This window comes from Balaenoptera physalus, assembly GCF_965194825.1.
Source record: "Balaenoptera physalus genome assembly, chromosome: 19".
NCBI lineage: Eukaryota > Metazoa > Chordata > Mammalia > Artiodactyla > Balaenopteridae > Balaenoptera > Balaenoptera physalus.
The window spans coordinates 16,262,514-16,287,642 of record NC_138900.1 but is presented as its reverse complement, the minus strand read 5'-3'; the positions used below and the strand labels follow the sequence as shown (position 1 = coordinate 16,287,642).

Genomic DNA, 25,129 nt, shown 5'->3' with positions numbered 1-25,129 from the left:
CTATTCGGGAGATTCTACTTAATGGTTAAAATTACTTTATTATAGCTTCTGGAGAAGAAGTTGGCACTGGTGGGAGCAACCGCAGTACAGAATAAGGTTGAAATGCTTGAGAGCTGAAGGGACCCTTGGGGAAGCTGCTTACATGCACATACAGCCTGATGCATACATCCTCTCATGCCCACTGTAAGGTACATGGACCCACTCAGATACACAGAACATTCACACACCTGGACTCATACTCAAACGCTGGAGACACACCCAAAACACAGACACTAGAGGTCACATGTGCAGAAATACAGTCAGTGCACAAAGATTCTGTCCCCCACACACAGGGGAGTCACACACAGGATACACTCAGATTCACATCAAACACCCATCTAGGATAGACATACCCCTACACACACACACACAAACACACACACACATCAATGAAGTTGTCAATCTACAAAACAAAATTGGTTACTTTATAAAAGGGCTCCAAGGCTTAGATCCCTTTCACATGAGGGAGTTGTCAGAGTGAGGAGCATTAGAGGGGGTGTCCCCAAATTCTCAACCACAATCTACCAACCTTAGTTCAGCCAGAGCTCAGCAGAATTAGCCGAGCATTGAGGACCTGAGGCTCACTTTAAGATCAGGCCCAGTGTGCACCCCCATGTGATGAGGCCAAAGAATAGGGGCAGGAAGACAATCATGTGCTCTCCTGGACACAGTGATCACCCAAAATCATACCTCCGAGCTCCAAGCAAGGGTCACAGCATCAGTGTATATGAGGATCTGTCAAACTGCAGTGGAAGATCTAAGCACAGACTTCCAGGGTGTGCTTTAATGCCTTCCAGCTGTCAGCATGGAAGAAGCTGTCCCCATCAGAACGTGGGGAAACATTAAAATTTTTGATGACAATGGAAGGGATCACGCTGGTAATTTCTAATTAGGAAACCTACACTTGCTGTGTGAAAGTCAACCACAGTTAGGGATTGGGGAGACACATTTTACAGAATGACCTGGTGCTTAAGCTTTAAGGGGTCCAGAAAGGAAGGGGGACAGTGGTCAATGTGTTAAGGCAATACCAGCTGCTGTAACAAATATCCTCCTACACACACAGTCCAGTGCAGAGTTTCTGGTTGATTGACAGCAATCTCCATGATTCACACACCCAGACTCCATACTGGGGCTCCATCATCTCCACGTGCTTGGAATTATCTGCTTCCAGGTGGCAAATAGGAGAAGACAGTGTGGGGACGTTTCACCATTTTCTTTAAAAACGTGTTCTACACGTTCCATTTCTGCTCATATTGTATTGGTGAGAACGTGTCAGTCATGCAGCCACCCTAGATGCAGAGCGGGCTTTGGAACATACTCCTGGGCTGAGCAGCTCCCTCCCAGCCACTACTATGAAAATTGACCGTGGGTTTTGGCGGCTCCAGCATTGGCCACCCTTTACCAGGTCCCCAGATCCATAACCTCAGGGGAAGCGGCAGGAAAGGGCTATGGGATCCACCAGGCCCATTAAATCCTCCTGTCCCCCAACCAACTGCCCATGCCTGACCTGCACCATCCACCACCCTGCCCTTAATCCTCAGGTCAATGCAGATGGAAGACAGTGAATGTCCAGCACTCTTTCCCCACATTTTTTGAGCCCTCCCCATCCCCACTGTATGTCAGGCTTGATGCTGGAAACACACTCATGAAATGAACACAGTACTGGCTTGGGAGTTGAAGGCAGACAAACAGGTAATTACCAAACATTTCCTCTTTTTTTTTTTTTTTTTTTTTTTTTTTGACTGTGATATTTCATTATGAATAAGGTTGCTGGCAGTAGGGGAAGGCAGAATAAAATCACTACATCTGCCAGGTGGTGCTGGTAGGAGGGAAGGGATGGGATGGAGGAGATTTGAATAGGAGTCATGTGAACAAAAGGGGACTGGGCTTTGTAGGCTTGAAGTAATCCCTTCCGTGATTCATGCTGATCAGAAACGATCCCAGTGCTAAATTTAGGCTGAACGCAGCCTTTGTCCTGGAACTGAGCTAAATTGCTAACTCAATATGCTAATGGCCCACTTGAGTTCATTCGTGTACCAGTTACAAACTTGGGATAATTCAGTAGGTTAACAGGTGGTGCAACCTTAGTGAGGAAGAGCCAGACAGCCTAGGTTCAAACCCCAGCTGTGTCACCAGCTGGGCACTGGACAAGTCCTTCTCCCTGGGTTTCAGCTTCATTTCTTTTTTTTTTTTAATAAATTTATTTATTTATTTATTTTTGGCTGTGTTGGGTCTTCGTTTCTGTGCAAGGGCTTTCCCCAGTTGCTGCGAGCGGGGGCCACTCTTCATCGCGGTGCGCGGGCCTCTCACTGTCACGGCCTCTCTTGTTGCGGAGCACAGGCTCCAGACGCGCAAGCTCAGTAGTTGTGGCACACGGGCCCAGCTGCTCCGCGGCATGTGGGATCTTCCCAGACCAGGGCTCGAACCCGTGTCCCCTGCATTGGCAGGCAGACTCTCAACCACTTCGCCACCAGGGAAGCCCTCAGCTTCATTTCTTAATTGAGGCCGATAATAGTACCTACCAAACGATTTTGTGAGCATTAAATGAGCTAGTACATGTAAAGCACTTAAATTCAGAGCCTGGCACGCAGGTAAGTGCTGTATAAGCTATAGGAATAAAAATGCCTATATACAGTCAACAGTTACAATGCTGGCTTCATTTAATCCTCACAGCGGGTCCTGTCCCCAATTTCTTCACCGTTTTCACCTCCCCACCCCATCTTTCCTGGCCCAGTTCTGGGGCCACCCTCCCCGAAAGCGGTTCCCAGGACGGCGCCCGCCTCCCAAGTCCCTGCAGCCTCAGCAACCCCAGCCTCTGCACTGTCCCAGACTCGGGCAATAACCTCTCAGTCGCCACGTGGAGGCAGCAGCGCACTGCTCCGCGCACCGTGCGCGCGGCGCGTTGTGGGATGCGTAGTCTCGCTGGCGTTGACGGGTGTCTCCCAACCTAACACGCAAACTACATTTCCCAGAAAAGCATGCGACACCCTCGGTCTAACCTTGTTCAAGTCTGGAAGCGGAGGTTTTGCTCCCGCCCTGCGGCGCGGGGAATTGTGGGGTTTGGCTCCCTCGCGGAGGATGGGGCTGGGCAGGTGCAGGAGGCCTGCCGAACCCGCCGTGGTTTAATCAGAGAGTGAGAACCAATGTCCTGGCGGGGGCGCCAGAGCTGACTTTCCGGCTGCAGTAGAAGAACCGAGGTGACCTCTTTTCTTGGCTGGCGCTTTCTTCCCTCCCTCCCGCTTTCCTGCATCTCCACCGGTCACTCTCCAGGGTCCCGGTTAACTCTCAAGCTGGGTCATGGCGCGCCCATCTTAAAGGAAAAAATATCCCTTTTCCCCTCTTACCTATCACCCAACTTCAGTAATTGTCAGCATTTGGCCAATCGTGTTCAGTTTTTCTGACCTCCCCCTATTTCTCCCGTCATTAAATCTCAGACAACAGGGACTTCCCTGGTGGTCCAGCGGGTAAGACTCCGCTCCCAATACAGGGGGTCTGGGTTCGATCCCTGGTTGGGGAGCTAGGTCCCGTAAGCCTGCCATAATGAGAAGATCCCGCATGCGGCAACTGTGACCCAGTGCAGCCTAAATAAATAATTAATTAATAAAAAAAAAAAATCTCAGGCAACATATCATCTCATCCAGAAATGTGTTTCTATATGTATCTCTAAAAGGTGTGAGGTCTTCATCACACCTAATTGCAATAATTCTTTAATATGATTTAATATACGGTCAGTGTTATATTATTATATATGAAACAAGTTATTATATATGAAACAAAGTCCCCATTTGTTTCATAACTGTCTTTTTACTGTTGGCTTGTTCAAATCAGAATCCAAGTAGGGTTCAGGCAGTGCATTTGGCTGATAGAGCTCTAAGTCTTCTGTTCTACTGATAGAGCTCTAAGTCTTCTATTCTACAACTTCCCTGTGGGATCTCCCACTGTCTGATTTGGCTGATTGTACCCCCCTGTTGTCCTTTAATATATTCCTCTATCCCTGTGTATTCTACAAACTTGTAGATCCAAAAACTGGGTCAGATCCAGGTTCGATTTTAGGATAAATATACTTCATGGGTGGTGTTGAGTTTTTCCATCAGGAGGCACATACCATCAGGTTCTCTCTTTGTGATGCTAAGATCCAATGTTGGATTCCTGTGTTGTCGGCCTGATCCATCCCTTATAAAACCACAGCCATACTTCAGGAAAGAGGTGTCTACATGGTCCTTCCTGTAACCCTCTCCTAACTCCACAAAAACTAAACTCTTTCTATTGCTAAAGCCCTTCCTTGGGACTTCCCTGATGGTGCAGTGGTTAAGAATCCGCCTGGCAATGCAGGGGACACGAGTTTGAGCCCTGATCTGGGAAGATTCCACATTCCGCGGAGCAACTAAGCCATGCGCCACAGCTACTGAGCGCACATGCCGCAACTACTGAAGCCCGCGTTCCTTAGAGCCCGTGCTCCACAACAAGAGAAGCCACCACAATGAGAAGTCTGCACACCGCAACGAAGAGTAGCCCCCGCTCACCACAATTAGAGAAAAGCCTGCACGCAGCAATGAAGACCCAACACAGCCATAAATAAATAAATAAATAAATATATTTTAAAATAAATGAAAAATAAAGCCCTTCCTTGTTGCTAAACTCAAGAGGCAACTCTTCACCTCAACTTACTGGTTCTGCAATGACAGCTGACATTTAGACCTGTGGTTCTCAAACTTTTGTGTCTCAGGACTTCTTTACATTCTTAAAAATCGTTGAGGCCTCAAAGAGCTTTTGTTTATGAGGCTTATATCTGTAGCTGTTTACCACTTTGGAAATTAAAATGTTTAAACATTCATTTTAAAAGTAATAAACGATTACATGTTAACATTATTAATTTTTTATAAAAAGTAACTTTTGAAAAAACTAGCAAGAAGAGTGGCATGGTTTTACATTTTGAAAATCTTTTTTAGGGAATTCCCTGGTGGTCCAGTGGTTTGAACTCTATGCTTTCACCGCCCAGGGCCAGGTCAGGGAACAAAGATCCAGCAAGCCGCGCGGCCAAACAAAAACTTTAATGTCAGGCTTAAGAGAAGATAGCTGGATTCTCATATCTGCTTTTGCATGCAAACTGTTGAATATTATCATATAACCTCTGAAAACTCCTCTGTACACTCGTGAAAGAATTCGAATGGAAAAGGAAAAAAAGTCTTAGTATTATTATGAAAGTAGTTTTAACTTCAAAGACCCCCTGAAAAGGTCTCAAGGACACCCAGGTGTATCCAGTGTTTGAAATATCCAAACATTCCCCGTGACAATCCTGATTTCTGGCTTCCACACTGGGATATCTGACAACACAGAGCCCACTTCTCTATTGGATCTGCTGTGCCTGTCAGGACCTAACTGGGACACAGAAACCACTCCTATATGAAAAAACAGGGACATTAACACATGGAGATAGTTATACAGCCGTTGGAGGAGATGAAGGGCCAAACAGGAGCCAGTAAACCAATGGGAAATTAGCTCAGCAGGAAGTTGCTAGAGCTCCTCCCTCTCTCTGGTCTCCTGCCCACATTTCCCATTGGCAGAACCCCAGGTGTGTCTAGATGAAGGGGAGACTGGGAACTGTGGCCTGGAACAGAAAGGGGAGGGCAAGGAACAGATGGGGTATATACAGCCCAGAGCAGCACAGCATGGGACCCCCTCTGCACCGGGGTTCCCACCATGACTTGTTGTTTGACACCCGACCCTGCTTACTGACTTACATGACGTGTCTGGCTGCTTTAGGATTAGAGTTAGAGGTTAAATTTGTGATCGCTGGGACTTCCCTGGTGGTCCAGTGGTTAAGACTCCGCACTTCCAATGTAGGGAGCGCGGGGTTCCTTCCCTGGTCGGGGCCAACAAGATCCCACGTGCAGCGCAGCCAAAAAATTAAAAAAAAAAAAATTGTAATCCCTGTTGTGATGGTTTTATTTATTTATTTTTATTGGAGTAAAATTGCTTTACAATGTTGTGCTCGTTTCTGCTGTACAATGAAGTGAATCAGCTATATGTATGCCTATATCCCCTCCCTCTTGGACCTCCCTCCCCCCTTCCCCCCCCCCATCTAGGTCATCACAGAGCACCGAGCTGAGCTCCCTGTGCTATACAGTAGGTTCCCACTAGCTATCTATTTATAGCTATCTATAAATACACATGGTAGTGTATTTTTTTTTAAACATCTTTATTGGAGTATAATTGCTTTACAATGGTGTGTTAGTTTCTGCTTTATAACAAAGTGAATCAGTTGTACATATACATATGTTCCCATATCCATGGTAGTGTATTTATGTCAAACCTAATCTCCCAGTTCATCCCACCCTACCCTTCCCCCCACCACCGTGTCCACATGTCTGTTCTCTACGTCTACATCTCTATTCCTGCCCTACAAATAAGTTCATCTGTACCATTTTTCTAGATTCCACATATCTGCATTAATATACGACATTTGTTTTTCTCTTTCTGGCTTACTTCATTCTGTATGACAGACTCTAGGTCCATCCAGGTCTCTACAAATGACCCAATTTCATTCCTTTTTATGGCTGAGTAATATTCCATTGTACATATGTACGACACCTTCTTTATCGATTCATCTGTCGTTGGACATTTAGGTTGTTTCCATGCCCTGGCTATTGTAAATAGTGCTGCAGTGAACACTGGGGTACCTGTGTCCTTTTGGATTATGGGTGGTGGTTTTAAAATGTGTCCACAACACACCCAAAACTAACATAATATTGTACATCAACTCAGTTAAAAAAAGAGAAACAAGCAAATCAATAAATAAAAGATAAAAGATGTCCACAAATTCTTTGACACTTCTCTAAGAGCCCTCCCATTGTGTGTGGGCTGGACTTAGTGCCTTCCTTCTAAGGAATAGAACATAACAGAAGTAATGGTGTGGGACTTCTCAGATCAGGTCATAAAAAGCATTGTATCTTCATCCTGCTCCCTGTCTGGGATCACTGGCTCTGCAAGAAGGCAGCTTTCCATATGTGATAAAACTCAAGCATCCTTATAGATGAGAAACTGAGTCCTGCCAAGAGTCAGCAAGGAACTGACTGAGAACTCCTGCCAACAGCCCTGTGCACAGGCCAGGAGTAGGCCAATAGGAATAGGGAACTCTTGAGTTCCTGACCCGTAGAAAATGTGAGACAATAAATATTGTTTTAAGCTATTAAATTTTGGTTTTAATTTGTTAGCAGCAATAACTACCTAATGCATCTGTGTTCCAGTTATCTGTAACTGCATTAAATTTTATCTAAACTTCAGCAAGTTTAAACAGCCACTTTATTTTTCCTGTTTTTCTGTTTTTGTAGATCAGGAATTTGGGATGAGCTTGGCTTGAGATCTCTCCTGTGTTTGAATCAGAAGTTGGCTGGGGCTGGAGTCATCTCAAGGCTTGACCAGGCAGGATTTCCAAAGTGACTCAGCAACTTGGCTGGCAGTGACACTGGCTGTTGGCTGGGAGCTGAGTGGGGACGGTAAGTAGAGCACCTCATATGTTCTTTCCATAATGGCTCTCCCAGGGTAGTTGGACTTTTTACGTGATAGCTGGCTTCTCCAAAGCGAGTGTTCTAGGAGAACAAGGCAAAAACTGCATGGCCTTTTCTGACCCAGCCTCAGAAGTCACATAGTAACACTTGTGCCGCTGTCTATTGATCAAAGTGATTACAAAACCACCCAGACTCAAGAGGAGGCCACATAGACCTGAATTCTTTTCTTTTAATTTATTTGGCTGTGCCGGGTCTTAGTTGCCGCACGCGGGATCTTCGTTGTGGTGTGCAGGATCTCTAGTTGTGGTATGCGGCATCTAGTTCCCTGACCAGGGATTGAACCTGGACCCCTGCATTGGGAGTGTGGAGTCTTAACCACTGGACCACCAGGAAGTCCCCCTAGATCTGAATTCTTGCTACAAGGAATGCCAAAGCCCTGGTGGTCGTTTTTCAAACAGTCCCACCTTGCTGTAAAGAACATTCTTTAAAGCATTAGCTTGGGTCCTTCTCTGTCCTCATTCTACACATTCTCCTCTGATCTATTCTGGTGACTTTAATCACCATCTACGTGCAATTCCCAGACCTATCTCCAGCCCAGACCCTTTCCTGATGTACACATCGGTTGTCAACCGGATAGCTCCCTGCTCCTGTCTTAGATGTTGCTTAAAGACCAAGCTGTGCCTGTTTAAATTCCTGAGCCACAGAATCATGAAAAGTAATAAAAATTATTGTTCCTTTAGGCTACTAATTTTGGTATGGTTTGTTATGGAGCAAAAGCTAACTGATGCAGGATTAAGGAAATGTTTTCTGGGTTTGCAGAAGAAGGGATAACATGTTTTTCACAATATAAAAACAATCACAATACCAGCACAGGGCCTGGAATATGTATTCATTCACCCATCAATCCACTCATTCATTCACTCATTCATTCAACAGATATTTATTGAGATCCTGCCACGTGCCAGGCACCTTTCTGGGTTCTGTGGCTACAGCAGTGACCAAAACAGACAAAACTCCTGTCTTCATGGAGCTTACATAATTTAAAGTGTGGTTTTAGTGTAAAAACAATCTATTGGGTAATATAAAAGAATCATTGGCCAGACTGGAGAATGTAAGAATTTATAATAGAAGCATCATGTCATACCAATTGGGTTGATCCCTCACCTTTTGGGGGAAAAATATCAATTAGGTATTTTATTTGGTGGGGGGAGATTACACCATGAAAAGCTAAAGATTTTCACCAGCAAATAGTAAATGACCCCTGTATGAGGAAAGACTTTCAGAACTTCAATGTGTGGGGGAACAAACCACCAAGTAAAAGATAGATGAATTTGACTGTATAAAAAGCCAAATGTTTTATATGTCTAAAAAAGGCATGGCTGGGCTTCCCTGGTGGCACAGTGGTTAAGAATCCGCCTGCCAATGCAGGGGACACAGGTTCGAGCCCTGGTCCGGGAAGATCCCACAGGCCATGGAGCAACTAAGCCCGTGTGCCACAACTACTGAGCCCACATGCCACAACTACTGAAGCCCGTGCATCTAGAGCCTGTGCTCCGCAACAAGAGAAGCCACTGCAGTGAGAAGCCCGTGCACTGCAACGAAAAGTAGCCCCTGCTGGCCACAACTAGAGAAAAGCCCACGCGCTGCAATGAAGACCCAATGCAGCCAAAAATAAAATAAAAATTAAATTAATTAATTAAAAAAGAGAGATAATGGATATACATTTTCAAAAAAAGGCATGGCCAACATTGAAGTAAATATGCATTAGAGAAGTATATTTGCAACAAAAAAAATGATAGAAATTTGGTTAACACCCTTAAGGAATGAAGATATTAATAAAGTAATGTGAAATTAACACGAAAAGCTAATAAATAAAAATGAGCATAGAATAGGAAGACAATTTATAGAAGAAATCCCAATGGCCAACAAAATATGAAAGCCAAGTTTACCCCCACTAGTATTTGAAAAATGTCACTTAAAATACTGAGATAACTCCTTTTGTCTCATATATGCAAAGATGTTTAAATTTTGGTTTCCCAAAGCTGAGGACCGTTCAGGGCAACAAGGGACCCATCCACCATGGTTGAGATGTGAATGGCAACCACCTTTCTGGAGAATGACTGTGCAGCCTGACACCAAAGCCTGAAAATGTGCACATCTGTTGACCCATCATTAATGTTTCTAGGAATTTGGCCCCTGGAAATAATCAGGGAAGTGGGTAAGGTTTGTGAAAGGATTGTCATGGCACCTTTTTTTTTTTTTGTATTATTATAACAAGAAAAAACAAAGCAAAAAAAAGCTTCACAAATTTCCAAGGAGATGTTAATGAATACTCAAAGATAAAAGGGTTCCTTGATAAAAGAAATGTGGGCTTTGCTGTCTTGAACAAAGTTAGATGAGCTGCTTCGTTGCAGGAATTTTCATTAACATGCTAGAGTCCATGATAACTCTACAAGAGGGAATCTCCTAGGCATTATTTTCTGAATTTGTTTGGTCATGGAGCCTGTATCAGATAGCTATTGCTATGTGACAAACCACACCAAAACTTAGTGCCTCAAAAATATAGTCATTGGGCTTCCCTGGTGGCACAGTGGTTAAGAATCCGCCTGCCAATGCAGGGGACATGGGTTCGAGCCCTGACCCGGGAAGATCCCACATTCCGTGGAGCAACTAAGCCTGTGAGCCACAACTACTGAGCCTGCAAGCCACAACTACTAAGCCCACATGCCATGATTACTGAAGCCCGCGCTCCTAGAGCCCGCGCACCGCAACGAAGAGCAGCCCCGCTCGCCACAGCTAGAGAAAGCCCACGCACGGCAAGGAAGACCCAATGCAGGCAAAAATAAATTTAAAAAATAATAATAAATAATCATTTATTATTCTCACAAGTCTATGGATTAGGGACTTCCCTGGTGGTCCAGTGGTAAAGAATCCGCCTTCCAATGCAGGGGACACAAGTTTGATCCCTGGTCGGGGAACTAAGATCCCACATGCCCCGAGGGCAACTAAGCCAGCATGCCACACTACTGAGCTCATGCACCACAACTAGAGAGAAGCCTGTGCGCCTCAATGAAGATCCCACATGCCACAGCTAAGACCCAACACAGCCAAAAATAAATAAATAAATATTAATAAAAGAAAACATTGCATTAAAAAAAAAAAAAAGTGTATGGATTCGCTGGATGGTTCTGCTGGCCTGGACCAGGCTTGGCTGATCTTGGTTGGGCTTACTTTTGCATCTGTCATTTGCTAGAGGGTCAACTCAGTGCTGGACAGTTATGATGGCATTGTCTGAGAGCACGGGGGGAGAGAGAGAGAAGAACATAAGGCCCCTTGAGGCCTGGGCTGGGAAGTATTACACTGTCCTTCCACCTCATTCTGTTGGTTAATGACAAGGCCAATCTGGCTTCAAAGAGTAGGGAAATAGACTCTACTCCTTCATGTGAGAAACTGCAAAGTCGGATTGTACAGGGCAAGGATACATGGAGGGGTGGAAAATAGAGCTATTTTTGCAATCAGTCTACCACAGAGCTCTTTCTTCATGGAGTGTATTAGTTAAAGTAAATAAGGCTAGCTGCTGTTAACTGAAGATCCCCCCTGCCCCCCAAATTCAGTGGCTTAATAAATCTTTTTTCTTAATTTTTTTTTTTGGCTGCGCTGCATGGCTTGTGGGATCTCAGTTCCCTGACCAGGGATCAAACCCAGGCCCTCGGCAGTGAAAGCGTGGAATTCTAACCACTGGACTGCCAGGGAATTCCCCATTAATAAATCTATTTTTTAAATTCACACCGTAGTCCAATGCAAGTCGGTGGGGTCATTCTGCTCCACAGAGTCTTTCAGAGACCCAGGCTCCTTCCATCCTGGGCTTTGCTCACCTCTAGGTCCTCAGAGTGCCCTCTGCTGAGCTAATTTTATGCACCAACTCAACTGAGATGCAGGGTGTCCAGATATTTGTTGGGCTAAACTTTATTTCTGGGTGTGTCTGTGAGGGTGTTTCCAGATGAGATTAGCATTTGAATTGGTAGACTAAGCAAAGCAGATTGCCCACCCTAAGGTGGGAAACATCATCCAATCCTTTGAGGGCCTGAATAGAACAAAAAGAATCAGAAAGTGTTACTGAACCAAACTGACCCGCTCACCCCACACACAGCAAAGACAGTCTATTGACGCCAAGTTATGGAGAATGAAAGTACAGCATTCATTTATTGCAGGGCCAAGCAAGGAGAATGGGTAGGTTATGCACAACAGACACGAACTCCTTCAGGGAAGTGTTTTTAAAGACACAGTGAAGGAGAGGGTTGCCAGGTAGGTAATCAGCTTGTGCACAATTCTCTGATTGGTGGGTGGTGAGGTAACCACAAGAGATCACAGGCGTCAGCATTATCAATTCTCAGACTCCATCCAGTCTGGGGACTACATGCTCATGGTCATCATGCAGTTAGCTTCTTCCACCTGATGAGGGTAGTATCTGAAAAACAACTGAAGGATATGGCCCAGGATATTATCTATAGCCCTTGAGAAGGAACTAAAGGTACTTGACTTTGTTTTATGGCTAAACTATTATTATTTTGTCTTGCTTGACTGTTTTCCTTTGTTTCTGCATTTTCTCACTTCTCTGATTAAATTTGCTTTTTGGAACTCGGGGAAGGCCTAGGAGGCTAAAGCTTTTCTGCAAACATGAGGCAGGGGACACGGGTGAGGGGAGGGTGTCTGTCCCCAGGAAGGCCACACAAGATCCTGCTCAGTTTCAGAAAGAATAATTCATGTTCTGCCTGACCACTGAGCTGGAACATCAGATTTCTCCTCTTCTCCTGCACTCAGACTGGGACTTACACCATTGGCTCCCCTGGTTCTCCAGTCTTCAGACTTGTACCAGGACTTAAACCATTGGTTTTCCTGGGCCTCCAGCTTGCAGAGAGCAGATCATGTGACTTCTCAGCCTCCATAATCATTCATGAGCCATTTCCTTATAATAAATCTTTTTCTTCCTCTCTCTCTCTATATATCCTATTGGTTCTGCTCGTCTGGAAAACCCTGACTAATACACTGGTGAAGGGAGGACAGTGAAAGGACAGTAAACTGGAGTAGTCATCACAGAACTATTTGGCATCAACCATGCTTGGGTTCAAACTGGCTCTGCCATCCCCTCAGGCAAAGGACTCTACTGCTCTGAACCTCCACTTCCTTTCATGTTAGTTCCTTTCTCAAAGGGTTGTGAGAGGCCTTGAAAGACATGCCTGTAATGCAGTTACTCCAGCCTGGTCCCATCAAACCCTCAGGCGGCATTAGCTAGGAGAGTTATGACTATTTTGAGTTTATTAATTGGTGGCGGCATTATAACATTAACATCGTTGAGGCAGCAAATCGTGAGAATTAAAAGCATAAGCTACAGGCCTTCCCCGGCAGTCAAGTGGTTAAGACGCTGCACTTCCAGTGCTTCCACTGCAGGGGGCGTGAGTTCAATCCCTGGTCAGGGAACTAAGGTCCCACATGCCAGGAGGCGGGCCGGGGGAGGGGGAGGCATAAGCTACAAAGTCAGCCTTCCTGGATTCGAATCTTGACTCTGGAACTTATTAGCTGTGTGATGTTGGACAAGTAATCCCATCTCTCGGTTAACTCATGGCATGATAATAACTTCTACCATCAGTCAGAATAGGCTAGGTTATGTGGAGGTAACAAATGAGTTCTAACCCTTAGTGGACTAACACCTCAAAATTGATTTCTTGTTCACAGAAATTAGCAGATGTCCTCCATGCCACGGCTCAGGGATCTAGCTAGCTTCCTTCCTGTGGCACCTCTGTGCTTGCAGAGCTTCCAGAGTTGCCTAGGCAACCCGAGGGCATTAAAGCATTAGAGCATGGAGCATCCTGCACAGGCCTCTAAGTGCTACTACTGGGAAGTGACACCCCCAACATTTCCATTCACGTTTTTATTGGCCAAAGCAAGTCACATAACCATATCTGAGTTCAAAGGAGTCTGGAAGATGGTGGGAGACTTTAGTAATGCTTGCTGTACTATCTCATGGATGGTGCTGAAAATTCAAAGAGAAAATCCACACAAAACATTTCATTCTTTCAACAAATATCTGAGTACCTAAGATGAACCAGGCACTGTTCTAGGAACTGGGTAGATAGCAGTGAGCAAGACAGACAGAAATCCTTGCGCTCGAGGAGCTCACATTCCAGTGGGGAAAACAGACAAGAAACTGAGTAAATAAATAAACTGTACAGTATGGCCATGACACATGGCATGTAGGATCTTAGTTCCCTGACCAGGGATTGAACCCGCACCCCCTGCAGTGGAAGCTCGGAGTCTTAACCACTGGACCGCCAGGGAAGTCCCTAAACTGTACACTATGTTAGCAGGTGATACATGGTAAGAGCAGTGTCAGGTGGGATGAGGAGTGTGGGGTTAAAGCGGAGATCTGAGAGGACCCTCCTGAGATCACTAGGTGTGTAGTCTTGAGGCAGTAAGAGGTAAGGCGCTAAGGAGGGGCTAGAGAGGGCCTTGGTAATGGAGTATCGGCCCCCAAGCGTGACCAGAGAGGGGCTCTTTGGATATCGCTGCATTTGCAGAGCCTCCTCGTCTACGTCTTGTCTTTGTTCAACTGGGAACATCCAGGTCAAGCTGCCTGTAGGGTTTCTTCTCACTTTCTTAAGGGGGAGGAGATGAGGGCAGAGAGGTGACAGGGCAGATCACGAGGGATTTGGTGGCCTTGTGAGGATTTTGACTCTTACTGTGGTGAGATGCAGCCAAGGGAGGGCTCAGCCAGTAGGTTTCTGATCTGCCTCAGGTGTTCACAGGCTCCCTCTGGCTGTGTTTGGGGAAAAGACTGTGAGGGCGGGCTCAGGAGTGGGGGTGGGGGTGGGGGTGGGGGTTGGGGGGGATCAGGGAGGAGGCTGCTCTAACTGTCCAGGCAGGAGAGGGTGGAGGCTGGGCCAGGCTGGGGGCAGGGGAAGGGGAGGAGAATTTAGATTCTGTAGGTAGAGTCACCAAGGTTTGCTGACAGTTGGAGTGCGTCTGAAACAGAGGTCAAGGATGAACCTAGGGTATTTGGTCTCAGTCACTGGAAGGATAGAGGTGCCCTTAACCTAGATGTGGAAGGTGGGGAGGGAGCAGGTTTGGGAGGAAGGTCAGGAGCTCAGTTTAAGATGTGTCAAGCTTGAGACATCTCTAAGACCCCCATGGTGATATTGAGTAGGATGCAGAATGTAGGATCCTGAAGATAGAACTATCTGGGCTGAAGATAGAAACTTGGGTGTTGATAACCTAGAGATGGATTTCTTTTTTTTTTTTTTTTGGCTGCACCGCACACCTTGGGGGATCCTAGTTCCCCACCAGGGATTGAACCCATGCCTTTGGCAGTGAAAGCTTGGAGTCCTAACCGCTGAACCGCCAGGGAATTGCCTAGAGATAGAATTTTAGCCATGCATGTGAGGGAGATCCATGATGGCATGAGTAGACTAGAGAGAAGGACTAAGATTTAGAGCTGGCCAGGGTTAAGAGGTCAGGGAGCCAGACCTAGATGACAATATGATTGTAATTGGCAGTGAGTGCTATGAGAAAGTATGTTACAAGCATGTAACTGCAAGCTTCATTTTCAGTCTCAGGTTCAGACAGGGAGGGCTTCCTAGAAGAAGTGACTCCTGAGCTGACACCAAAACCTGAGTGGCTAAAAAACCAGGCAAAAAAGGCAGAAGGAGTGTTACAGATAGAGGGCACAGCCCATGCAAAGGCCTGTCAGCAAGTGGGCCCTGGAGAGGGCAGAGAAGGAAGCTACTCAGACTGGCAGGGAGGGGTGTGGTCAGAAGGAAATCCAGATTAGTCATCACCAAAAGTTTTTGGCATCAGCCAAGCCCAGGTTCAGACCTGGTCCTGCCACCCTCTGTGACCTCAGGGAAGTGACCCTGCCTTCAGAGATTCCATTTTCTCTCCTGTTAGTTCCTGCCTCATAGATAAGGCTTATGTAGCAGCCCCAGCAAGCCTTCAGGAAGCATAGCTGTGACTGGGGTTCTGTCTGTTGTGCTTGTTATTTGAGCTATTATCATATTAATTATATTATTGAAGAGTCAGTGCGTTAGAGTAATGATGCTGAAAACTCAGCCTCTGTGCACTGGAGGATAATAGCTACTATTTACTAAGCATTTACTGCTTAATTTTGATAGGGGCCTAGAAAGTTGGGGCATGGAAACCTTTGTTCGCATTTTACAGATTAGGAGATTGTTGCTCAGCTCACTGTTTTGGGATCCCAAATTATTAAGCGCAAAGTAAGGATTCAAACTCAAGCTGAGCCAGCTTCCCGGGGAGAGGCTAAGGGCTAGACAGCCAGACTGCCTGGGGGAGCCAGATTTAGCTCCCTCTGAGGAGCCCGGAAAAAGTACTGGGCCCTCACAGGTTGGACGTTGGAAGCAGACAGCAAGGGAAAGATACCCAGAGGTGGCTTCGGTTGCCATTTTCCCTCTCAGCTGCATTCCGCACCCTGCCCACCACCCGACCTTGGGAACATCTAGTCTCAGAAACCAGGCTGTGGCCAGGAGACTCTTCCTGTGTCTGGGCCCCTCTTTAGAGACTGTAAGACTGAGACTACACTTTGGGCCCGTCCAGGAAAAATGGTGACCTGGTGACCCTGGTGACCCTGACTCAGGGGGTCAAGGGGTGTGGATGGAGAAGGCACAAGACAGTCCAATTCGTAGGCGGAACTGGACCGCCACCAGGGCTGTGCCGCAGGATCCCCGCCACAGATGCGGGCGCTTGTCCCCGGACTGTGGGCCAAACATAACTCGGGGCCTCCAGATGCTGCTTGTCGCGACAAGGCTAGGATAGGGGACAAGTCCCAAGAGCCCCAAGAGTTCCTTTCCGAGGAGGCCGAAAACCACATCTGTGAGCGGGTGGAGGCTGGCTTTGGGGCGAACATTCACACTACAACACTAGGGGGTGACCTTGGGCACGACGAGGCCTCAAGTCACCTCGGAGTTCTCGTCCCCGGGTGCCTGCACCTGGAACCAAGTGTAGGGAAAGACCTCAGCTCTTTAAAGTCAGGGCGGTGTCGGAATGCGAGGCACCGGAAACGCAGGACTGAGCCCGGGCGGCCGCACCCCATTACAGGAGGCGGTGCCGGAAGGCACACGCGCAGTTTCAATGTCGGCTCTAGGACCGTGCGGATGCCGCTGGGCCGCCCAGCGAGTGCCTAATACGGCCTCTTCCGCCTGAGTCACCCGCCCCTCCCTGCGGAGCCGGACGCAGCCGGAGGCCCCGGAGCCGCACAGACTAGCGGACCGGCCGACGCGCGAGCGAGGTGGTGAGCGCCCAGTCCGGACTCCCCCTGCACTCCGTAAACCCGGCCCTGGAGGCCTCCCGACCCGAAGAGATCCTCAAATCTTGGCCTCAGGGGTCCACCACACCCACGATCTCAGATCCGAACCCCCAGATCTGTCCGGCCCTAGTTATCCCGCCCGGGGGACTTTTCCACCCTCCCTCTCAGGATCTAAAATAGGAGCCCATGGATTTGAGAGGCACCCCGTAAATTCAGCCCTGGGTGTGGCCTCCAGGACCACGATCCTGGATTCGTGCTCTCAATTCTAACGGGGACTCCGTTATCCCGGGCCCCGGGACTCACACTCAATATCTTAGGCCCGAACCCATAGACACAGCGATGAGACTGTAATCCCGCTGCTGGTTGTACCTAAACCCTCAAGCCCACATTCTGGATTTCCTAAACTCTGCTCCAGGAGCCTCCAGGCGGAGAATTTCTGATCCACGCTCCCGACCCACCCCAAACCCCTAAATCAGTCTTAGGGCTCTGGATCTCAGATTCGAGAGCCAGCTTGGGGCCCCCATCTCGAGAACCCCACTTGACCTGGCCGGTGTCTGGTGCCTAATGATGCCTATGCGTAGACTCAGCCCAGAGTCCTTCAAGCCAGACGCGGACCCTTTGGGCCGGGAGGAGGTTTCAAACCTGATCTTGCGTCCCTATGCCACCCAGCCAAGAACTACCTTCCCCCAGAAGCCCAGACCCCATCCCGAATGGACCCTCAAGCCGCAGCCGGAGGATAGGTCTCCGCCTAGAGGCTTCATATCACTCCCCCAAGTCCAGCAGTCAGAAATGCGTATTTCTGTGGGGGAAGGGGCGGGCTCAGGGACGAGACAGCCACCTGACCCCTTTTTCCCTCCTCAGGAATCTTGAGTCACAGCCATGTTCCTGGTTAACTCGTTCTTGAAGGGTGGAGGAGGCGGCGGGGGAGGCGGGGGCCTGGGCGGGGGCCTAGGGAATGTGCTCGGAGGCCTGATCAGCGGGGCCGGAGGCGGCGGCGGCGGAGGAGGAGGCGGCGGCGGCGGTGGTGGCGGAACTGCCATGCGCATCCTGGGCGGGGTCATTAGCGCCATTAGGTAAGGCGGGGCCTGAGGAGGGGCGGGGCCTGGAGGAAGAGGCTTGTCCAGCCAGGATAGAATGGGGTAACCTGGACACTGACCAGGAACCTTAATTAGGCTGGGCCGGGCCTGGGCTAGGAGACCGGCCTTGCGGGGGCCGACCGTAATGAGTTCATGGGGGCGGGGCTTGACATGGGGGTAGTCTGTTGTGGGGACACAATCGGATGGGACCGGCGGGGCTTTGGGAGGTGGGGCTTAATGGGGCTGGCGCGGCCTACTTCCGCTAACCTGCAGACAAACGTTAAGGGGGCGGAGCCAGTGAGGCTGCGTATCACTTCATGGGGGCAAGGCTAGTCTTATGGGCGCGGCGTGGCCCTCGTAGGTGGGTCAATGAGGTGTGCCCAGAAGAGGTCTAACCGTAATGGGACAGGGGATATGGCCTTGAAGGGACAGGGCCTGGCTGGGAACTGGCTGGTTAAAACAGAAAAATGTCCTGGTGGAGGTAGGGCAGGGCGTCGGTAGGGGCCTCGTTAGTCTTGGCCACTGAGTGTGATCCCTTAAAGGGGTGAGAACTAATGGAGCTGGGGTGGGATCTTGGGAAGACACAAGTGTTAAGAAGCCGTGGCGATGGAGCAAGTTCCTAGACAGGTGGAACCCAGGAGGGTGGGGCCCCGGGAAGCTGGGGCCGAGCTTCTATGAAGTGAGCTCTCGTCTTTTGAGGAATCTGCCATTGCGTAGGTGTGCCCTGGCAAGAGGGTGTCCTACCGTGGGGGCACAACCAGGGCAGCGAGGATAGGGACAGGTGAGGACAAGGACTGATGAGGCGGGCGGAGGGAAGAGGTAGGTAGGGCGGCGAGCTGGGGGTTGGGGGCTTGGGGTGTGGGGGCTGGTGCTGCCCGTTGGAGGCCCCGCCCCCTGGCCCTAACTCCCCCTTGTTTCCCTTCAGTGAGGCGGCTGCGCAGTACAACCCAGAGCCCCCGGTAAGCCACCCTTCATAATCGGAGACCCCTCTTCTTCAAAGGGACAAGGACCCATCCTTGTCCCTTTGAAGAAGCCCCACACCTCTCCTTATGAAATTTGTCTCATTAAGTCTCTCCCTTGTAACATCCTTAAACTTAACTATATCCACTCCCTATTCATTGACCACTTCTCATTCATTGGTCACTCAGCCACCCAGGCCACTCTGACTTTCCCACCTAAGGCTGTCCTGGCCAGGGCACCCCTCCCCCTACCTGCTCTGAGATCTCCTCCCTCTGCAGCCCCCTCGCACCCATTACTCCAACATCGAGGCCAATGAGAGTGAGGAGGTCCGGCAGTTCCGGAGGCTCTTTGCCCAACTGGCTGGAGAGGTAAGTAACCTGGGGCCCTCAGAAGTGTCCTAATCTTTACATGCCTTCCCTCTGGATGCCCTTTACATGTACATTTGACCATGGCAATCCCAAAGTTCCCATCCTCCTTCATGACATGCCCAGACCCCTTTCAGTCACCCCTGACCCATTCCTAACTTCTCCCCCTAGGACATGGAGGTCAGTGCCACAGAACTCATGAACATTCTCAACAAAGTCGTGACCCGACGTGAGTGACTGGGGTCAACACACAGGGCAGGTTTAGAGGCATGGCGGCTGGGGTAGCTGTGATCTCTGGCCTCTGACTTTCAACCTGCATCCCACAGATCCTGATCTGAAGACTGATGGTTTTGGCATTGACACATGTCGCAGCATGGTGGCTGTTATGGATGTATCCTTGAGGGCAGTCTGGTGGAGGCCTTGGTGAAGAGGGGATTTTCTTTTTTGCTTTTCTTTCTTTTTTTTTTTTTTGGCTGTGCTGCATGGCTTGTGGGATCTTAGTTCCCCAGTCAGGGATTGAACCCGGGCCCTCGGCAGTGAGGGTGAGGAGTCCTAACCACCGGACTGCCAGGGAATTCCCAAGAGGGGATTTTCTGAGAGCATGATTGGGGCAGTCAGTGTGTAGCTTTCATACCCACAGATGTAGACATGTATATATTAGAACACACACCCACCTTGGACATACGGCAATACATAATAACATCAGCTGTCATAACATGTTGCATAGGGTTAAACAAATCCAGCTCTGCCCTTAGCAAGGTTACTGAGCCTCTCTGTGCCTCAATTTGCCTCTCTGTAAAATCGGGTGAATGATAATGGTGATACCAAATTGGAGTTGCATGCAAATGGTTTAGCACAGTACATAGCACATAAGTGGTGTGTACATGCTAACTGTTACCATGATCTCACCCAGGTAGATTTTTCAGCTCGAATCTGTTTCTCTGTCACTGGGGTATAATACTGGTGGGACTGGTGTCTTGAGGATTTAGTGACAAAAGTGACATTCCTGAGAAGCTTAGCACTATCTGACGTGTACTTGGTCATTTGATAAGTCTTGGCCATTGTTGCTGTTTATTTAGAATTTATCAAGTGCCAACCCCTGAGCTAAGGGCTTTATACCAATATACAGCCCTCTCATTCACTTTTATTTATTTGTTTATTTATATTTATTTATTTTTTTTTTGGCTGCGTTGGGTCTTCGTTGCTGCACGTGGGCTTTCTCTAGTTGCTGCAAGCGGGGGCTACTCTTCGTTGCGGTGCGCAGGCTTCTCACTGTGGTGGCTTCTCTTGTTGCAGAGCACCGGCTCTAGGTGCATGGGCTTCAGTAGTTGTGGCACGCGGGCTCAGTAGTTGTGGCTCGCGGGCTCTAGGGTACAAGCTCAGTAGTTGTGGCGCACGGGCTTAGTTGCTCTACGGAATGTGGGATCTTCCCAGACCAGGGCTTGAACCCATGTCCCCTGCATTGTGAGGCGGATTCTTAACAACTGCGCCACCAGGGAAGCCCCTCATTCACTTTTTTTTTTTTTTTTTTTTTTGCCCTCATTCACTTTTTATCACAAACCCAGCAGGTATTTACTCTCATCACCTTATTTCCTTAGAGTTCTAAGATACCCTTGTTTTTTTTTTGTTGTTGTTTTTTTTTGTTTCTTTTTTAAAATCATATATTTATTTATTTACTTATGGCTGCATTGGGTCTTCGTTGCTGCATGTGGGCTTTCTCTAGTTGCGGCGAGCAGGGGCTACTCTCCGTTGTGGTGCACGGGCTTCTCATTGCAGTGGCTTCTCTTGTTGCGGAGCACAGGCTCTAGGTGCGCGGGCTTCAGTAGTTGTGGCACGTGGGCTCAGTAGTTGTGGCTCGCGGGCTCTAGAGCCCAGGCTCACTAGTTGTGGCGCACAGGCTTAGTTGCTCAGCGGCATGTGGGATCTTCCTGGACCAGGGCTTGAACCCGTGTCCCCTGCATTGGCAGGCGGATTCTTAACCACTGCGTCACCAGGGAAGCCCCATATACCCTTGTTTTTTACATGTCCTAACATTTATAACATTGAATTACTGTTGAAGAATTTTATAAATGAGGAATTCCCCGTGGTTATGTTTAAAGAGAGTCCTTATCATTTAGAAATATAGACTAAAATAAGTATGGCAAAATGAACAATGAAGCCACACCCAAGGTGACATGACTAGGGTGGGATGGGAGCTGGGGTTTTAGCCCAGGTTCCCCTGCTTGGCCATTATCATCATCATGTACACAGTGCACACATCTGGGTACATTTATTCTTAACACCCTCTCACCAGAGTGACACGACCGGCAAACTGGGCTTCGAGGAATTCAAGTACTTGTGGAACAACATCAAAAAGTGGCAGGTGTGCGCAGCCTCTGAAACTCCTAGCACAGAGACCCCCAAGCCATGGAGATGCCATGCCCCGTGATGCTTAGTTGAACCCTGACCTCCTTGTCCCCACAGGCCATATACAAACAGTTTGACATTGACAGTTCAGGGACCATTGGCAGCAGTGAACTCCCGGGGGCCTTTGAGGCAGCAGGTGTGGCTGGCGGGAACGTGATGGGGCTGGGGGTGGGACTGGTGAGGCAGCCCCCACTGAGCTGGGCTGAGCCTGAATCCTGGGGCTGGGAGGGCTGGGCTCCGTGGCCCCCACACCTGAGAGACAGTCGTTCTCAGGATTCCACCTGAATGAGCATCTCTACAACATGATCATCCGACGCTACTCAGATGAGGGAGGGAACATGGATTTTGACAACTTCATCAGCTGCCTGGTCAGACTGGATGCCATGTTCCGTGAGTGACACCCCAGCTCTCTTCCTGGGTGGGGATTTGTCCAACTTCCATCCGCCAAGCCTCCTCTGAGCCTGACCCTGAGGTGGGCAATGTTAGGGGCACAGCAGTGACTGAAACAGCCCTAGTTTCTGCCCTCATGTTACTCACAGTCCAGAGGAGGGGAGGCAAATTACCAGACAGTGGGATCGGGGAAGCCTAGGCAGAGCGATGAGGGCTGTGAGGGGGAAGCTCAGGGCAGATGGGGTTTAGATTTGTGACTGGGGGAGCTCTCACAGCTATTCAACCCTAACAAGGCACCTGATGCAGCTTAAGGGGTCAAGGAGGGCTTCCTGGAGGAGGGAGGGCACATGTGAGTGGAGACCTGATGGATGAGGAGGAGTGACCCCAGCAAGAGGGTGGGGACGAGCGCTGCAGCGGGAACAGCCTGTGCGAAGGCCTAGAAAGGAAAGAGTAGATGGTGCTTTGGATGATTTTGGTTGGACTTGGTTCAGAGTGCTAGAAAGGAAGGGGGTGGGATGGGGAGACATAAGGCTGGGAGGGGTCAGTAGGGGCTGGATCATGAGGGCTCTTGTGAACATGAACGCACTGAATCCTTGAGACAGCCCTGCGAAGTGGGAATTATTGTCCCCATTTTCTGGAGGAGGAACCTAGGATTCAAGGAGGCAAAATTTCTTGCTCACAGCCACTTAGCTAGGAAGTTGCAAAGCTAGAATTTGAACTCAGATTTGTCTGAGAGAGTTGCATAAAAGGAGGCAGGAGCAATGGGCCTGGTCAGGCTGTGCAGGCTGTGAATGCCAAGTTCAGGGGTGCTCAGACTCTACTGGGGACAGTGGACAGGGTCCAGGCAGGGGAATGACAGGGTCTCAGGTTTAGCTTTAGGAAGACCTCCCGGCCTCCCAAGAGCCCAGGGAGGACAATGCATTAAGAGCATGGGGAGAGGAAAAGGGGGCAGGTATGTCGGGGACATGAAGGGAAGGTGGGAGAGGACGATAGGGCAGATGATGCCAAAAGTCATGTATGAAGAGGGCCCAAGAAATGGCCTTGGATTTACCAGCAAGAGGGCCAGCAGTGACTGCAACATCCGGGATACTAGGCGAGTGGGCCCTTGAGGGTGGTAACTGAGTGGTGAGTGAAAGAGAAGCCACAAAGACAGTATGGGCGCCTGTTTGCCTACTGGTTTGGCTGTGAGTGAGGAACATGGAGTCGAGTTTCAGGGCAGGAGTGGGGACCACACCAGACTGTAGGAGCAGGAAGTGCAGCACCTCCTTCCGGTAGCCTGCTTAGGCTGGAACCGTGTGGAGCCGGTCAGTGGGAGGCTGGGGCTTGGGCAGAGGGGTGATGGGGGGCATGCAGGTCAGGATATGGAGCCCATTACTGAGGTGGGTAGCAGTCTGGGTTCCAATCCCAGTTTCCTCACTTTTTCGCTCTGTGACATGGGGCACATCACTACATTTCTCTGTGCCTTATTTGTTTTTCATTTTTTAAAAAAATATTTATTTATTATTTATTTATTTTGGCTGCGCTGGGTCTTAGTTGTGGCACGTGGGATCTTTGTTGCGGCATACAGGATCTTTTTCTTTTTAGTTGCGGCATGTGGACTTCTTAGTTGTGGCATGCATGTGGGATCTAGCTCCCGAACCAGGGATTGAACCCGGGCCCCCTGCATTGAGAGCGTGGAGTCTTACCCACTGGACCACCAGGGAGATCCCTCTGTGCCTTATTTTTAAATGACACTTATCTCACAGAATTGGATTAAATGAGTTCATACATGGAAAGCGCTTTATACATTGCTTGGCACAGAGTACTAGCCATTATTATTGTCATCCCATATATTAATATATTTTTATCCTAAAAGCCAATCCCTCCAACCCTTCCTTTCACCAGGTGCCTTCAAATCTCTTGACAGAGATGGCACTGGACAAATCCAGGTGAACATCCAGGAGGTAAGAACCCCCATGCTGGGATGTGGGATCCTAGCAGGGGGCCCCTCCCCTCAGTCCCATGTACCAGCTCTGGGCTGGGGCTCCCTCCCTCCTATTTTCCCAGCGACCCCTGGGTGAGGGCAGAGAAGGGCTGCTGGTATTCTTAGGTTCCCTGATCCTCACTCTCGGTGCCTTCCTCTCCCCAGTGGCTACAGCTGACCATGTATTCCTGAATGGGAGTCCCAGACCTGCCCCCTCATCACCTCGCTGTAGGAGTCGCCTTGGACTCTTCGGTCTCCCCCAGGGCTGATCCTGTTTGCAGTCACATCTTCATGGCTCCTGCTGACCCACAGGCCTTTCTGTTCTCCCAGCCCTTGGCACCTGGATTCTCTGTCAACAGCCAGGGCCCAACATGCTTCAACACACCCTGCCCCAGCACACCCATCTCACATCTACTCCATAATCCCTCTCTTGCATCTGTGCCAAGCCCAACGTTTGTGTTGCTTGCACACCCCAAGGGCCCTTCTCAGTTCTGGGAGGATGACTCCAGTCCCTACACACTCTGGCACACCCATTCAGTTACCACCCAGGCAGCTGAACTCCAGGCTATAATAGGCCACATGCCCCAGTGCCTTTGTCTGTATTCTGCTCCCAGCCTGCCAGGCCCAGGAGGAAATAAATGCACCCTAGTTGCTGCTCTCTCTGAGATCTGCCTCCTGTTCTGAGAGTTGAGGGGTGGCTCTGGCTCTGTTTGGGGCAGAGGGAGTCTGCCTCCGCCTGTCTTCTAGTCCTGGTCTTTTTTCAAATTCTCGATCCCAGTTGAGCTGTAGCCTCATTCTTTTTGGGTCTTTTTTTGGCCCCGCTGCATGTGGGATCTTAGTTCCCTGACCCAGGATTGAACCTGCGCCCCCTGCATTGGAAGTGCGGAGTCTTAACCACTGGACCGCCAGGGAAGTCCCTGTAGCCTCATTCTTGCTGAGATCTCTCACAGAGCCTGCGGAGGCCAAGACTAGAAGCCTGGACCATCTCTGCTTCTGCTCCAAGAGCCACGCTGGTGGGAAGTCTCAGTGCTACCCCTGGCTCTGTCCCCCAAGGCCATGTTTGCCCCTCTCAGCTTCTGTGCTTGAGTGAGTCTGTCCTCACTTGCCTC

General features: G+C 49.1%; 1 protein-coding gene across 2 annotated transcripts; it reads left to right on the top strand.

The window, feature by feature from the left end:
* The first annotated feature begins 16,700 nt into the window (after positions 1-16,700).
* CAPNS1 (calpain small subunit 1) lies at positions 16,701-24,681 on the top strand. 2 transcript variants are annotated; one of them, XM_082439463.1, is made up of 11 exons: positions 16,701-16,845; positions 17,722-17,933; positions 18,862-18,895; positions 19,175-19,264; positions 19,433-19,490; positions 19,588-19,652; positions 21,555-21,623; positions 21,725-21,803; positions 21,941-22,057; positions 23,942-24,000; positions 24,186-24,681. In XM_082439463.1, the coding sequence occupies exons 2-11, from the start codon at positions 17,740-17,742 to the stop codon at positions 24,210-24,212; spliced, it is 792 nt and encodes a 263-aa protein (XP_082295589.1). In that variant the 5' UTR covers positions 16,701-16,845; positions 17,722-17,739; the 3' UTR covers positions 24,213-24,681. The 2 variants fall into 2 exon arrangements, with proteins under 2 accessions (XP_082295589.1, XP_082295590.1); XM_082439464.1 differs by having other exon boundaries at positions 16,712-16,842.
* The last annotated feature ends 448 nt before the right edge of the window (positions 24,682-25,129 follow it).

Coding starts and splice junctions, on each gene's coding strand:
- CAPNS1 (XM_082439463.1), top strand. CDS start 17,740: ATGTTCCTGGTTAACTCGTTCTTGAAGGGTGGAGGAGGCGGCGGGGGA. Junction 21,624..21,724: donor ACAACATCAAAAAGTGGCAG/GTGTGCGCAGCC, acceptor TTGTCCCCACAG/GCCATATACAAACAGTTTGA. Junction 21,804..21,940: donor GGGGGCCTTTGAGGCAGCAG/GTGTGGCTGGCG, acceptor AGTCGTTCTCAG/GATTCCACCTGAATGAGCAT.